Raw genomic sequence first — 16,403 nt, forward strand, 5'->3', positions numbered from 1 at the left:
GTATGTCATGAATTGCTTTCCTAATGTCATTGAGTTGTCTGTGTTCTGTTATATCTCATTGTTTCCTTAAATCATTATTTCGAATTCTTGGCCAGGCAGCTCACCATTTCCATTCCTTTGTGGCCTGTTGCTAGAAAGCAGCTGAGTCCATCAGCAAGGATGTGTTCCTCGTTTCTTCGTGCCTTGTGTCCCGGTGTTGTGTTTTGTGCACTTCGTGGGTGACTGTGCACTTCACTTCCATGAAAGCTGCTGTGTCCGTCACACACAAATCTCTCCTTTTTTTGGGTGGATTTCTGGGTCGTAAGCTCTATGTATGTTGAACTTTACTGGAAATTGCCAGATAGGCTTCCAGAGTGGTTGTGTGATTTTTTTTTTTAATTTATTTTTTGCAGGCAGAGTGGACAGAGAGAGAGACAGAGAGAAAGGTCTTCCTTTTGCCGTTGGTTCACCCTCCAATGGCCGCCGCGGCTGGCGTGCTGTGGCCGGCGCACCACACTGATCCGAAGCCAGGAGCCAGGTGCCTCTTCCTGGTCTCCCATGGGGTGCAGGGCCCAAGCACTTGGGCCATCCTCCACTGCCCTCCCGGGCCACAGCAGAGAGCTGGCCTGGAAGAGGGGCAACCGGGACAGAATCTGGCGCTCTGACTGGGACTAGAACCCGGTGTGCTGGCACCGCAAGGCGGAGGATTAGCCTATTGAGCCACAGCGCCGGTGGTTGTGTGATTTTAACAACACCAGGTGTTCAACACCCATGGGCACACAAAACTACAACCAAACCGACCAAAGCAGAGCACAATCGGAACACATGGAGTGACGTGACGGCTCCAAGGCAGCCAGAGGAGGCCGAGAGGGCTCAGATTCTGGAAGGAGGCCTCTCCAGGTCGAAGCCCTGGTCCCCCATGCAGAGCTGTGTGACTTGGGACACTGGCCACTGCCACCCGTGGTTTCTTTGTCCATAGATTGGGACAATTATAGCATTTTCTTTTTGGGGTTGTAGGGAGAATTATATGAGGCAATTCAAGGAAAATTCCCAGCAGGCTGTGCAGAAGTTAGGGTCCAGTAAGTGCTGTTGTTATTAACCTCTGTGCTTTCTTCTGAAGACTAATGGTGGAAGGAGGAACAGCTGTGCCTTCCCTCCTGTCCTGCAAGCACACGGCAGACGGAGGCCCCGCCCTGACTCCCCAAGTGCACCGCGTCCCCCAGCAGGTGGAGGCCCCGCCCTGACTCCCCGAGTGCTCCGCGTCCCACAGCAGGTGGAGGCCCCGCCCTGACTCCCCGAGTGCACCGCGTCCCCCAGCAGGTGGAGGCCCGGCTGGGCCCTCTCTGGGCTCCGAGAAGCCTCAGCATTAAGTCTGTCCTGCAGAAAACACAGTGCAATGAGCAAAATGTCTCTGAGTCGCCTGTGAGGTCAGTGGGACCTGGTTGTCCCTGCTCCTGTGAATGGTGCCCTCCTTGGTGGTTTGGCGAAATAACAGCACTCGCTCAGAAAACCAGTCTAGGGTCTCTCAGGACCCTTGATGGCTGCAGTCATAGCTGTCTCGCTGTTGCATTTTTGTAAGAAAAACGAAGGATTTCTAATTCCGAGTTGATGTGCCGTGGCCGGCTGTGGGAAGCGCCCTGCAGGCCGCCGTGCCCTGTGCAGGTGCTGGCTGGGCTCACACAGCGGGGCCCTCTGCATGGTGGCCTCCGGCCTGCTGGGAATCCAGGAGGGGCGTGTTCTCAGCCCCGCTGAGCCCTCGTGCCCACAGCCACCCGAGCCTGCTAGAGCTGAGCAAATGTGTGCCGTCCGTGTGGACGTGATAAAGAGCCGGCTCACTTCTCCACTTCCTGCAGAGGATCTCGCGCGGGACTGCTGACGGGTGCTACATCACCGGCGAGGCCTCCCTCGAAGGACTCGTTCTTGGTCAGGATCGCTTCTCTGAGGGAAAAGGAGCCACCTCAGGGCCCTCCCGGCTGCCGTGGCCTTTGGGGCGGTGGACGCCCTTTGCCCTTTGCCCTGTTGCTGAATGAGGAGCTCGGGCCCCATCGGGAGGTGGACCGACGTCGGATTCTGTCCCGAAACACACACACGTTCGGCAGTGGTACTGTCTGTCAGAGGGGTGTTGTTTCATCAGTACTTAAGGAAAAGCCTGAGTAGTGGGATCACTCAGGTTCTGAGCTGGGAAGCCAAGTATGGTAGATACAGTTCTCTCACGGTGATGGGCATATAATTACAGTGTATTTCACTCTGCTCGGGAGTTTAATGTAAAGTTGGAATACAATATCTGTGCTCCTTCCTTAAATTGGCACCAAAATGACTACATGGAGAGAGAGAGAGAGAGAGAGAGAGAGAGATCTTTATAAAATGTATAGGATGTAAACTGTTGGCGGGGTCTGACGGAGGCTCACGGCAGGGAACAGGAAGCGTGATCCAAGCTCATTAAGAAATCAGAAATCTGAAGGAGTGAGGAGCAGCAGCTCTGCGGGTGCGTGTGGTGTTGCCGGCCTTGCCGGGCGGTTGCTACCTTCTGTGCCCGATCGCGGTCACCGACTCTGCTTGGTGTCTTGTCCCCTAGGCCTACGTGTATGAGATGGGATCCAGCACCTTTTCTCACCGCCTCCCGGGGCACACGGACACAGTCACCAGAGTGGCCTTCAGCCCGTCAGCTGCCCAGGTACTGTCCCACCGGTGGGAGGGGTGTTGCCACAGCACACAGATTTGCAACAGCTTTCTGTCTGTCAGGCCTCGTTTTGGTGAAATTTCACGACATTTAAGCTTCCATGCCAGCTTTCATTGAGTGCAGGGAGAGAGTCTTAGGAAGCAAGTCTTTCCTGGGGAGAAAAATCTAGAAAATTCCCATTTGTGGTTGAAGTGATGTGTAGTTTGATGACTGCGTGTTTGACGTGAGAGGAATATCGTGGACACATGTGTGGAACACTGTCGTTAAAGGTGGAGACAGAAAGCACGAAGGCAGATCACAAGGCCAGTCAGGACAGGACAGAGGGGACTTGGATATGGCAGAGGACGGCAGATCACAAGGCCAGTCAGGACAGGACAGAGGGGACTTGGATACGGCAGAGGACGAGAGGTTGAAGAATGTCACGAACAGGGAAAAGCTGAGAAGGGAACAGCTGCGAATCAGCCCTGGCAGAGGTGGCCGATCCTGCATCAGAGGGAGGGAGATTTTGGTAACAGATGGGAGCATGGGTCTTGGTAAACCTGAGCGCCTGGGGTGGATTTCCTGTCCAAGATCAGGCTGGGGCCTGTGCACTAGGCCTTGTGCCCCACAGGCAGGCCTGTGCCCCGGTGCTTGGCACCGTGTGTTTTTGGCGAGTATTGGAAACTGAATACGTGAGCAGGTGAGCCTTGCACATCACTGAGGGGCCGCCCCGGCGCAGGTACCCCAGCATGTGTCCTCGGAGTACTCGGGTGTCGGACGGTGCAGGTACCCCAGCGTGTGTCCTCGGAGTACTCGGGTGTCGGACGGAGCAGGTACCCCAGCATGTGTCCTCGGAGTACTCGGGTGTCGGACGGTGCAGGTACCCCAGCGTGTGTCCTCGGAGTACTCGGGTGTCGGACGGCGCAGGTACCCCAGCGTGTGTCCTCGGAGTACTCGGGTGTCGGACGGCGCAGGTACCCCAGCGTGTGTCCTCGGAGTACTCGGGTGTCGGACGGCGCAGGTACCCCAGCGTGTGTCCTCGGAGTACTCGGGTGTCGGACGGCGCAGGTACCCCAGCGTGTGCCCTCGGAGTACTCGGGTGTCGGACGGCGCAGGTACCCCAGCGTGTGCCCTCGGAGTACTCGGGTGTCGGACGGCGCAGGTACCCCAGCGTGTGTCCTAGGAGTACTCGGGTGTCGGACGGCGCAGGTACCCCAGCGTGTGTCCTAGGAGTACTAGGGTGTCGGACGGCGCAGGTACCCCAGCGTGTGTCCTAGGAGTACTAGGGTGTCGGACGGCACAGGTACCCCAGCGTGTGTCCTAGGAGTACTCGGGTGTCGGACGGCACAGGTACCCCAGCATGTGTCCTCGGAGTATTCAGGTGTCGGATGGCACAGGTACCCAGCATGTGCCCTCGGAGTATTCGTGTGTCGGACACGGGAGGTGCAGGCTGCCTGGGCCTCACCGGTGCCGGGGGAGGGGGGAGGGGCCAGGCTCCCCGTGCGCCGTGGTGCACCGCTTCCCTGCCTGAGACCACAGTGCGTGGAAGGTGCCGACTGTGAAGGCTGAGGTGGATTTCAGATTCTTTTACATCAGAATAAACTGACCTTTCATTCCATGTCCACGAGCTTTTTGCCGTCACCTCTTCTTAAATTCTGTTAAAGTTGTTGGATCCGTTTTTAGACACTTAGCCGTAAGGTAGGGGGTGGTGGAGAGTGAACGCCAGCAGGCGTGCGGCGGGGCCTGGCTGTGCTGACCGGGGTGGGATGTACCGAGTGCACTGATTTCACCACAGTTTTGCACCAAAACATGTTTTTAGTTCTGCTGTGCACAGTGAATCGCAGTTCACTTGTAGGAGTGGAGGGGAGGTTCTTTGAGCCTCGGTGGATTGAACACGGCTCACAGACAGCAAGTTATTACAGCAAGCAAAGTGCACTTCCCGCGGAAAGTCAAAGCAGGCCTCGGCACAGAGCCGCTCCCCGGGGGCCACAGAGCAAAAGTGCGTCCCGGGACAGAGGTCAGGGCTCCGAGTAAAACTACGCTGTGAATTTACAGCCACACTTTCAGAGAGAGCGAGGGGTCATGGCCAGGGAGACCGGATGCCTCAGACCAGAGGTTCTGGCTGGAGGGATGCTGCCCTCTTGGGCCGTGGGATATCGCTGGTCATCTGACACAGTGCCTCGTGTGTTCAGGACCGGCAGCCGCTGCTCCCTCCCTGGGTTGGGCCTGGGTTGGTCTTTATGTCCTGTGTGTGGGTAGGCTGTCTTTGAGCCAGCTGCTTTTTAAACTGGCATTCTAAGGAAGTAAAAACCAGTTTTAGCTTTTCCTGAATTTTTCTGCATTTTCCTCTTTCTTTCTTTCTGTTCTCCCCGGACCCTAGCTACCTCCTGCCTCGCCCTCATAGATGTTAGCTGTTTTGAAAATTCAACATTTACTATCAGAATGTCTTTTGGCATGACTGAACTCAGGAATTTTTTTCAACATTTGAAAATTTTCCATTGAAAACCACATATGGCATCTGTGTTGCCATTAATGTGATTCTGATGAGTAGTGGCTGGACTGTAAATAGTTAATGTGAAAAAAGTGAGGCTGGGCCTTCTTGGTTCTCTCTCTATATATTTGATTTAAAAATAGGATATATTTTTTAAAGATTTATTAATTTACTTGAAAGGAAGAATTACAGAGAGGCAGAGACAGAGAGAAAGAGAGAGAGAGGGACGCTTCCATCTGCTGGTCCACTCCCCAAATATCCATTTTGGCCGGAGCTGGCCAATCCAAAGCCAGGAGCTAGGAGCTTCTTCCAGGTCTCCCATGCGGGTGCAGGAGCCCGGGGCCCAAGGTCTTGGGCCATTTACCACCACTTTCCCAGGCCGTAGCAGAGAGCTGGATCGGAAGTGGAGCAGCTGGGACTTGAACCGGTGCCCATATGGGATGCCAGCACCACAGGAGGCATAAGGTGGCAGCCTTACTTGTTAGGCCACAGCGCAGCCCCCAAAATATGGTATTCTGCCTCCACAATTACGTTACTTTGAAATGGGATGTTTTCTGGCTTTAATAGACTTTTATAAAGGCTCCCCTTGCCCTCTCCAGTCAGACCATCAGACCCCTGTCTATGGTGTAAGCACCTCGTTGGTAAACCATACAGCAGGCATCTCTGGCCAACAGCCTGCAGCAGGGGCGGGCAGGTTGGGGAATGGCCAGTGCACTGGGGACCACTCGTGTGCCTTTTGTCCCTGGTGGAGAAAGGACTTGAGGAAATGCACCATTGGCCCTCCATGCAGAGTGCTCTGGGACCACGTGGTCTGTCCTCAGCCAGACGGCCTCGACAGCTTTGCTGCATGTGCAGACCACATGTGGGGGTTCACAGTGAGGGGCGCGAGGCAGCACGGCCTCCACCGTGACTCTCACTCTTCTTGTTCATTGATAACATCCCTGGCCTTGGAGACGTGCATCTTATGAGGTTGCTTGGCGAGCTGGTGGACCGTGGGAAGCCTGGACTGGACTGGGAGCTGCGTGAGGCGCTGTGCTCTGTCATCTCACCCTTGGGGCAGCCTCCGCCACACGTGCTGGGGGGCCACGTACTGATGAGAACACAGGCCCGGATGCTGCAGGTGTTTTCCCTGTGGTCCCACAGCGCAGGCCCGGCCACCTGCCGCCCCTGGCACGGCTGCCACACGTTGGCACCGAGAAGGAATGCATTTCAGTGTTGATTGAAAAGCTGGGTCTGGAGCTGGAGCAGAGGAACCTGTGGGTAGATGGATCGGTGAGTCTAGGCTGCGTCGTGAACCCTGGACGGCTCCGGCAGAGCTCACTGTCGTGACGCGTTCGAAAGAGGGCCGCGGTCCCCCAGGCCCCAGGCTTTGTGCTCCACGCGGCCCTGTGGCGCCACTGGTGCTCGTGGCCATGTTCTTGCAGTCACGGAGTAGGTCTCGCCATGAAGTCTCCCCATGGCGTCTCTCGCATGCATGCTTTCGGGAGAGGCGTCTGTTTCCTGGTGGGGCTGTGAGCTCGCCTCGCCCCTGCCTTGGCTCCAGCCCCAGGGTCCTCGCCGCGGGGTCCCGGTGCCTGCGAGCGAGCTCGGGGTGCCAAGCCAAGGCTGCTGGGGAGACTTCTCCCCGTCTGGGGTTTTCCTCAGGAAGTGGCAGTCTGGCACCTGGATGCAGTTGGGACACCCACGTGAGCTGCTGAGGACGTTGATGGGAGACGGCCTGGCCTCTCCAGCGGAGGCCTCGTGGACCAGTGTCCTCTCTTACCTGGACCACTGTGTGTCTGGGGCAGCCGGGGCAGCCACCGCCTGTGTCACTGGTTAAAGACCCAGTGCTCCACTTCCTATCCAGCTCCCTGCTAGTGGCCTGTGAAAGTGGCAGAGGATGGTACAAGTGCCTGGGCCCCTCCTGCACGCACGTGGGAGCCCAGGGCGCTGACTGCCTCAGGAACGAACCAGCTGTGTGGAAAGGTCGGCCGCGTGGGGCTGGGCTCCCGTGAGAGGTTCCGAGGAGGTCGGCTGCGTGGGGCTGGGCTCCCGTGAGAGGTTCCGAGGAGGTCGGCTGCGTGGGGCTGGGCTCCCGGGAGAGGTTCCGAGGAGGTCGGCCGCGTGGGGCTGGGCTCCCGTGAGTTCAGGGGTGGTCGGCCGTGTGGGGCTGGGCTCCTGTGAGAGGTTCGGGGAGGTCGGCTGCGTGGGGCTGGGCTCCCATGAGATGTTCAGGGGTGGTTGGCTGCGTGGGGCTGGGCTCCCATGAGATGTTCAGGGGTGGTCGGCCGCGTGGGGCTGGGCTCCCGTGAGTTCAGGGGTGGTTGGCTGCGTGGGGCTGGGCTCCCGTGAGTTCCGGGATGGTCGGCCGCGTGGGGCTGGGCTCCCGGGAGAGGTTCAGGGGTGGTCGGCCGCGTGGGGCTGGGCTCCCGTGAGAGATTTGGGGTGGTCGGCCGCGTGGGGCTGGGCTCCCGTGAGAGATTCGGGGTGGTCGGCCGCGTGGGGCTGGGCTCCTGTGAGAGGTTCAGGGGTGGTCGGCCACGTGGGGCTGGGCTCCCAGGAGAGGTTCAGGGGTGGTTGGCTGCATGGGGCTGGGCTCCCGGGAGAGGTTCAGGAGTGGTCAGCCGCGTGGGGCTGGGCTCCCGGGAGAGGTTCAGGGGTGGTCGGCCGCGTGGGGCTGGGCTCCCGGGAGAGGTTCAGGGGTGGTCGGCCGCGTGGGGCTGGGCTCCCGGGAGAGGTTCAGGGTCATGAGGAGAAGAGCAGTCAGCCGCAGAGGGAAGAGTGACACACACGACTGTCACGGTCGGGAGCGTGAAGGCGCCAGCGTGGACCTTTGTCAGCCGTGAGCGAGCAGCCCACTGATGCGGCGGCGAGCAAGCCCCTGCACGCTGTGGGAGCAGCCGCACGTCCGGGTCGCTGGGATTGTATGAGGGGAACTTCTGCTTTGGTCTTCCCAGCCCTCCTGGGTTGCACTGAGACCCTGGACAGGAAGCAGGATGTGGGCGGTCTCGAGTGGGTGATGTGGAGAGAGGGGACTCAGGTCAGGCGGGTGCACTGCGTGGTTTAGGCTGTGACACAGAGGAGCCCTGAAGGGGAGAAACAGGAGCAGCTGAGGCCTGCAGCTGCCCCCCACCCCCGCCCCCAGGAGTGCCCAGGCAGCCGGGAAGATGGAGAAGAAACAGAAGTGACCTTGCCCCGAGCCGGTGAGGGCAGTTGCAGAGGGTGCTGAGGTGGCTTTCGGTGTCAGAAGCAGCATTTGGCCGGACACCGCTGGGCGTGCAGTGTTTTTTCCCTGGTCTTGTGTTCTCCATGGGCGGTTAGAGGTGGAGTTTTAAGCCTCGTGGGCCGGATGCAGACGCGTGTTTGCAGTGTTTCTGTGCTGCGGGGCCCTTGCCGGCTTTGGTTACAGGCGGCTCTGGGATCCTTGTCAAGTGCACGTCCCTTTCCCACAAGCAGGAGGAATGCTGGTCTTATCGCTCAGCGGCCAGCTGTGCCTGCCGAGCCTTATCTTTTGGGCTCTTCTTGAGGCCACGGGCTTCAGTTTAAAATTCAAACATTTGTCTCATATTTGATTCTGATATCTGTTGCTTTCTCTCTCAAGTGCAGTTTGCTTTACTCTAGTTACTTTAGGCCTAGAACATGTTCCCCTGGAGATTTATCTCGCAGCTGAATTCTCAGCCGAACTCTTAATGTGTTAATAATGATTGTAGCGTTCTTAGGGGAAGTGCCACGGTCCGGGTCGTTTCTGAATCTCGCTCTGTGAATGGCTTCGTGTCCTGGCCGTGCGTCTCCCAGCTGACCCGCTCTGCTTGTTGGTATGTGTCAGGTGTCGAGTGTGCGTGCAGAACAGTGTCTGCCCCTGTGACCGTCTCTGCCAGACCAGCGCCATGGCTTGCGTCAGAAGCGCTTGGAACTGGTTGCGTGCCATTCCCTCTTGTTGTCAAAGGCCTTTAGAATCACTCTGTGTGTCTTGTACAAAGACAGCGCTGTTACTGTCTAGAAGCTTCCGGATCACTGAGACTTTTCCCCAGGACATCTTTGCTAGACTTGTTTCCTCTGTTTTTCACTCACGTGCGTGGGGCTGAAATCCAAGTCCATTTGTTTAATTAGGCCAGAAGACTTTGAGAGGGGACACACCTGGAGAAGTCTTCTTTCCTTGTTTAAGCAGGATGTATTTGGGAACTCGTTCCTTGAAGGTGATGTGAAGGGGGCAGGTTTTCCTGTCCCCGCCACAGGATTGCGGTTTCCTTTTTATCTTCCGCGAAGACCCGCTCTGCACTGGCTCTGCTCCTGAGTACAACGTTGTTGGAAGTGGTGCGTGACATTTTAACTGAGATGGAGGCCTCTCGGGTGTGTGAGTGTCATGCCGAGGCGTAGGACCAGGCCTCCCTCTGGGAGGTGTGATGTCTTCCTGTTGAGGACAGCCCCCAGCACCTCCTGTTGTTGGCTTCGCTCCTGTCTGTGTTCCAGCTGTTTCCTCGTTGTCCCACGGGGGGCGGCTAAGGGCGATGCTGGGCCCTGCTGGCTCTGCCCCAGCTCTGGGAGGTCACAGGTCAGGAGTGGAGGGCGGGGCTCCCAGGGCAGCCCGCTGGGGAGCCCTTGTCCCTGTGGTCTGCCCGGAGCTGCGTCTGTCGTGGCCGAATGCCTCCTTTCCCGCCTCGGGCCGCTCCTGCTGCGCCCGCGCCAGGCCCCAGCTTGTCTCCTCAGTCCTGACGTGCACTGCGCTTGGTGCCCGTCATATGTGCCCGCTGCAAGCCTGCTGCCCGTGACCCTCTGGCGTGGGCTAGCTTGGGTCTAACTTCCTATTCCAGGCTCTTGCCTCTCGCTTAGGTACAGCGTTGCCTTCACTTGTCCGCCATGCGTCAGAATGCCCTCCTGTTCCTCACCATGTCCCCTGGTCTTTGCACTTCATAGCATGACACATGACTACAAAGACCAGACCTTGTAATTCTCCCTGGATAGTCGTGGTTCGCATTTACCACCCGAGAGACCCTTGGATCTCCAGAAGTTTCCTGACACAGGTGCCGGGTGCCATCCACCGGCCTCGGCGTATCGCCATCCCAATGCGGGTGCTTGCGGCTGTGTGTTTCTATTCCTCAGATTTGGAGAATATGATTATCTCAGAGTCATTTTCAGAGTTCAGTGTACTTTCTGATTTATTTTCTCATCAATATGTGAGTTTTCTGAATGTGTGCTGTTTTGTTTCCTCACATCTGGAGATGTTCTTGCAATATTTTTTATTGACTTACAATTTATCTCTGTGTGGTCAGAGTCTGCTTTGCATTACTGGACATCACTGAGTTTTTGTTTTGTGTTCTGTCTACACCTGAAACGAGTACGCAGTCTGCTTGTTGTGGAGGTGTATTCTCTGAACATCAGTCAAATTGTCAGGCAGTGTTCTTCAGCTCTGTTTGTCCTTGCTTGTTGTGTGTTGTTCTGATTAACTTCTAATGGTATGAAATGTCTGGCTGTTCATGTGGGCTTTCTCTTTCTCCTTATGATTTTGTCAGGTTTTGCTTCATGTATTTGAAGCTGTTTTTACACCCAGGATGGTTATGTCTTCTGAACCCTCTTGCTATCATGAAAAGGTGTTCTTTTCCCTGGAAATAGTATTTGCCTTGAAATATACTTTCACGTGAGTACAACCATTCTAGGTTTCTTTTGTTATTGTTAGGATGGTATATCTTTTAGTAATTCTTTTCCCTTTAATGTATTTGGATTATTGTTGACATGCATTTAAAACTTAATTAATTAAGTTTTCCTCAGGTTGGGGAGAGTAAGAGAGCGAGAGAGCCAGAGAGAGTTTCCCATCCGCTGGCTGATGCCCCAAATGCTTGTAGTAGCCGAGACTGGGCCAGGGCTGAAGGCAGGGAGTCAGGAACTCCATCCAGGTCTGCCCTGTGGGTGGGGGGACCCAGCTACCTGAGCCGTGTGGGCACTGCTTTAGGGGGTGCAGTGCCTTCCCGGCGTGTTAATCCCTGGACCGAACACCAACCCTGAAGTGCATGTCTTATAGGCTGTATTTAGTTGCGTCTTGATCTTTCAGCCCACTTGACTTTTAGTTTGGTGGATTTAGACCATTTCCATTTGATGTGGTTAAGATTCTTGCCAATTTGTTTTCTGTTTGTTCCCCTGATCTGCCTTCTTTTGGCTCAATTAGATAGTTGTGTTTCAATGTTATCACCTTTTTTGGACTTCTTCTGTCTCACTCTTTGTTTTGTTCAGTTGCGCTTGTGTGAGGCAGGGGTGGGGTACCGCTGGCCCCCGGACTGGGTAAGGCCTGGGAAATCCTTGGGTCTGGCCCCGCCAAGGCACCTGCAGGTGGGACTTGAAATTCCGTAAATCTGTAGCAGGCTGATTGTTCATCGATGATTTTGTTTGACTGGTGAGTGATGTTACAAATATCCAGATGGCCCTTGGAAGAAAAAGGGTTCCCCAGCCCGTGTTAAGGCGACAGCGTACGTGTTAACGCGCGACAGCTGCCTCCCGCTGGAGCTGCCCCACTCACCTGCCTGCAGCCTCAGAACCTCACAGCCGTGACCCCCACTGCTCCTCAGGTCTCTGCGCTGTTACTGCTTTTTACTTGTATGCCATTTAGGTCTGGATGCTTGTGTCCCCCCAACATCCACGTGTGAAATCCTGACTCCAGAACTTCCGACCCCAGACGTGGCCGCCCCCTGAGCTCCAACTCGCAGCCTCCGGGGCGCTGAGTAATGGACGCTGGGTGTGAGGCACCAGGCTGTGGCGCTTCTGCCTCCGCAGCTCGGACAGACCGGGCCAGCCCTGTTCTGACTTCCAGTGCGTGCCCTCGACTCTCCCCTTCAGTTACGTCTTCAGGAGATTTAGGGCAAAGGGGAACTTCCTGCGTATTTGCTCATAGAGTTCCTCTCCAAACCCTTTGACCTTGAATTTCTTTTCTATACAATCAGGTGGTACCCGTGGATCCTGAGTAGTTTTCTTCTTCTTGAAGAGTGGTGGACTGAAATTCTCTGTGTGTCCTCTGTATTTGTAAACACGTGCGTGCATGTGTGTGTGTGTGTGTGTGTGTGACGTGCGCGGTGAAGCGTCCTGTGCGCACTGGACGTGTCAGGAAGGATGGCGGGGGTGCCTGGGCCACACCGTGGCGCCTCCCCAGCGGCGGGGCTGCTGTTAAGCCCTTCCCTGGATCCAGACCTGCAAGGAGCCAACACCTGTGCCTTTCGGTTTTGTCTCTGAGGTCACAGGTGCTTTCTTGGTGACCACCTGCCAGCCCCTACGCTGGGCTGAAGTGGATGTTTTTCTTAGCCATCGCACAAGTCTTGTTTCTTGCTGTAGCCACAGGCAAAACGCTTCAAGTTCAATGTAAGTGTTTGCTTGGAGGTGGCCTAGTGTTTGCGTGCTGGCTGGGATGCCCACACCCACGCTGGAGCACTTGGCTTTGGTCCTCAGCTGTGCTCCCACTTCCACGATGAAGGTGACGCCTGAACAAACCACGCAGCCACGTGAGAAGCGGATAAGCCAGGCTTCCCCCAGCTGACTGCTCTCTCCCAGTACTCCCGGCTGCCGGGCCCACGCTGCTCACCGAGGAGCGGGAGACGCAGAGGAGGGACTCAGAGTCCTCCCAGGAAGAGCTGTGGGCACTTCTGGGGAGAAGAGGGCCGTGCGCCTAGAGCTCTGTGAGCAGGCCTGAGCGTAGAGGCCGCAGCTGGCTTGCCCTGGAGCTGTGGCCGCCAGGAACTCGCTTTCCTAGAGCGGAATTGCAAATCAAAATTTTAAGAAGGTTGCTTGTTTCTGCTCTATGAGAGGCAGCATTTTTTTTTTTTTTACTGTGACGTTAATACTCCTTTTGGTCATTGAGTAGCTTCAGGTATGCGTTTTTTTTTGTTTTTTTTGATTTATTTTATTTATTTGAAAGACAGAGTTAGAGAGGTAGAGACAGAGAGAGGTAGGTCTTCCACCCGCTGGCTCACTCCCCAAATGGCAGCAACAGCCAGAGCTGCGCCAATCCGAAGCCAGGAGCCAGGAGCTTCTTCCAGGTCTCCCACGTGGGTGCAGGGGTCCAAGGACTTGGGCCATCTTCCACTGCCCTCCCAGGCCATGGCGGAGAGCTGGATCAGAAGTGGAGCAGCCAGGACACGAACTGGCGCCCATATGGGATGCCAGCAAGGCAGACCAGGGTTTAACCCACTGCACCAGAGCTCCGCCCCCAACTATGTGCTTTCATATGCGCTATTCTGCCTCTGAAGGGCTCATCCTCTCCAGATGCCTCCTGACTGGCTCATCACGTCCGAATCACCCAAGCCAATCAGCTCCTGAGGACTCTGCTCTGCCTTCCTCTTGCAATCTGTTCTCCAGGCGCCGGCACAGGCAGAGCCAGCCATAGATGCAGATGTCGTGCAGGCCCAGGGCTCAGGCAGGGGCCTACTTCAGCATTCAGCTGGCTTTTATAGTAGCCGGAACCTGTGGTGCTCGCCGTGTTGGCCTTTCACTGGAGAGCGGGGACAGCCTGTGGAGATGGCCGGTGGACCTGTGCCCAGCTCTGCTGCTGAAGCCGTGTTAGCAAGGGCAGCAGGCTGAGCTAGGAGCCTGGATGGGTGTTGTTGCCTCACTGCAAAGCCTGCAGGCCCATCAGGTCTGCGCCCTCTAAATGGCGCGCGTTCTGTTCAGCGTTGCAAACCTGAGGTTTGGACCCAAGTCCTGGCTGGCAGAATTTACTCTGGAGTTTGCGTGTGAGTAGCCTCCCTCCCACCGCTGGGAGTCACAATGAAAGTCAGGCTGTGGATTCACCGCGCAGGAACTCTGGGCAAGAACCGGGTTTACATTAGCCGAGTGACAGGTGTTTGGGTTGGAAAGTCATGGTCTGAAAAACGTTCTTTTATAAATCTCTGTCACAGTGTTTCTGAAATGGGAAGACGTCTGGGCCCCTCTCCCGGATGTTCTCTTTAGCAGGCCCGCGGAAGAGTCTGGAAGTCTGCATCGGCAGCCCGGGCCCATTATCTGGAGGTGGACGCGGGCCTCTGGCAGAAGCGGCGAAATCTTGGTCAAGACTGTGAGGCGCTCGCTGTCCGCACTCAGGGCCTCAGCCACCGGCCTCCCCGATGTGCCAGGGAGACTGGATCCCCGCGGGACCCCGGCTTATCCTCAGCCGTGCTGTCCACTTGTGCACCCTGGCTCCGTTCCCAGCCTGGGCCATCACGCGAACGCGAACCCTGGGTACTCATGATCTGCAGGAAGTGTGGTTTCGTGAGCCCAGTGGGTCAGACGGATGCTCCCTGAAGCTAGTGTGTCACATGGTAGACTTACACAGTGGGGAGGTTCTAAATTCAGAGGCTCGAATGGTTGGAAGTTCGAACTCCTGGTGCTGAGCAGGGACACACAGGGAAGAGGGCTATCAGTCCCGGGCGGGGCTTCTGGCCTGCTGTCTCACTGGCTGAGACGGGGACTCAGTCTGCTTGGCGATTGTCTAAACTGGCAGCATGAGGAAGTGGCAGGTCAAGTCAGCCCATGTCCCATTTTGACCACAAACGACAAGTTTTCGTCTCTCTAACTCTGGTGAAAACTTGGCAGGCAGGCCTTGGGTAAGCGGAGGGTCTCTGCTGTGGGCTGCGGCAGGGGCATCTGTGGCTAGGACGTGGGCCCTGCACAGCTCCCTGTAGTCTGCACGCCGTGAGCTGGGGAAGCCACCTAGGATGGATCCCTTCAGCTTGGTGGAAAAGACCGACTTCTCTCACAGAAGTCACCAGTCCACGCACTTTGAACACGAGAACAGGGTCACGTAGTATCGCTCTGCAGGAGACGGGTGACGAGGAATGCTGCTTCAGACTGGTTTCTGGAGAAACGCAGGTCACATCTGCCTGTTTGAAGCCATGCATGTCTGCATCAAGTGGGGAAACAGGCTGACATGACTTACTCAATATTCTCATAGATTTTTGCAATCATAAAATGCTATAAAGCCGAAAGGGTTTTCTAGACACTAGAGCTTCTGCAAATCCTGGGAGACGCATCCGTCCGTCAGCGCGAGCGCTCAGCACGTCTCACGTCCCAGCTGGCATTCAGCGCAGGAAGCAGCGTGGCGGCAGCCTCAGTCTTTGGTTGAAGCCTCTGTCCGGGCCAACTTCAAATAAGGGCGTGGAAATGAAGCGTTTTCTGTGGTTTGATATTTTTAATAAAAATAAAATACAGCGAGTGTTCTGGAATAAGAATTAGAAGTGGAAGACTGGCGGGAAGGAAGGAAGGAAGGAAGGAAAGGGTTGGGAGTTCCAAGTAGCTGGGAAGGTGATCTCAGACTCCCCCGTGCGATGTAATCACCGCAGGGAAACTGAGGCGACCCGCGCTGCAGCCGGTGCAGCTGGCCCTGGGACTGGCCTGGGCCTGCCCCGCCCCGACTCACTTCCCCCCCCTAGGGCAGAGCCCTTGCATCGCCCATCGCAGGGATCAGTCTTGTCTTTCTGGCATGGTCCCTCCTCGGTTCGGCCCGCTGGTGGGGGTTTCGGCATGGTCCCTCCTCGGTTCGGCCCGCTGGTGGGGGTTTCGGCATGGTCCCTCCTCGTTCGGCCCGCTGGTGGGGGTTTCGGCATGGTCCCTCCTCGGTTCGGCCCGCTGGTGGGGGTTTCGGCATGGTCCCTCCTCGTTCGGCCCGCTGGTGGGGGTTTCGGCATGGTCCCTCCTCGTTCGGCCTCCTGGTGTGGTCTGATGCTACTGAACTCCACGGGGCTCTGCCTGCCTTGCTTGTCCCTTCCTTCCTTTGAGCTGAGGGCCGTCCGCCTTGGGGGTGCAGCCCGGCCCAGCAAGTCCTCCGCTCCTCAGCGCTGTCCCGTGTCAGGGGCACACGGGCCCTCCTCTCCCTGCTGGGCGCTGCCTGATGTGACTGTAACTTCCCGTTTGTTCTCCAAAGTGGTCGTCCCACTGGGCACGGCTGCCGGCCGTGGGTGAGTGTCCTTTGTTTGGCCTCACTTAACTGCTCCAGGCTTTAATTTTACCTGTTGGATGAGGTGTGTTTTGATTTGCATGTCCTCCATAATGAGTGACACTGCACTTCAGCGTATAATTAGACCTATTTTAATTTTTTTAATTGAGTTGTGATCATCTTAAAAGTGTATGCTGGATATTAGTCCTTTGTCAGTTGTATGTATTGCAAATATCCCCCCTGACTCGTGGCCTGCTATAAGATAGCAGTGTCCTTTGGTGAACAGAGTTTTGAATTTTGTGTGGTCTAACTTCGTATTCCGTGGCGTGTCCAGGGGCCCTCTCCACCCCACGGCTGCTCAGATCACCGTGCTTCTAGGAAATCTGCCATTCCTGCACGGGTTCAGGCTG

The 16,403-nt window shown here is 56.4% G+C and overlaps 1 protein-coding gene across 9 annotated transcripts in view; it reads left to right on the top strand.

Moving 5' to 3' along the window:
- The window catches only part of WDR27 (WD repeat domain 27), a 189,896-nt gene that overhangs the window by 111,873 nt on the left and 61,620 nt on the right, over positions 1-16,403 (top strand). For all 9 annotated transcript variants that reach the window (XR_011388906.1, XM_070074554.1, XM_070074555.1 and 6 more), the window contains one exon: positions 2,555-2,653. Coding sequence is in view for 8 of the 9 variants with exons in the window: in XM_070074554.1 (XP_069930655.1) it covers positions 2,555-2,653 (99 nt within the window). In the remaining variant the exon portion in view is untranslated. Of the gene's footprint in view, positions 1-2,554; positions 2,654-16,403 lie in introns of those variants that run through there.

The sequence above is a fragment of the Oryctolagus cuniculus genome, chromosome 5, assembly GCF_964237555.1.
Source record: "Oryctolagus cuniculus chromosome 5, mOryCun1.1, whole genome shotgun sequence".
NCBI classification, from domain to species: domain Eukaryota; kingdom Metazoa; phylum Chordata; class Mammalia; order Lagomorpha; family Leporidae; genus Oryctolagus; species Oryctolagus cuniculus.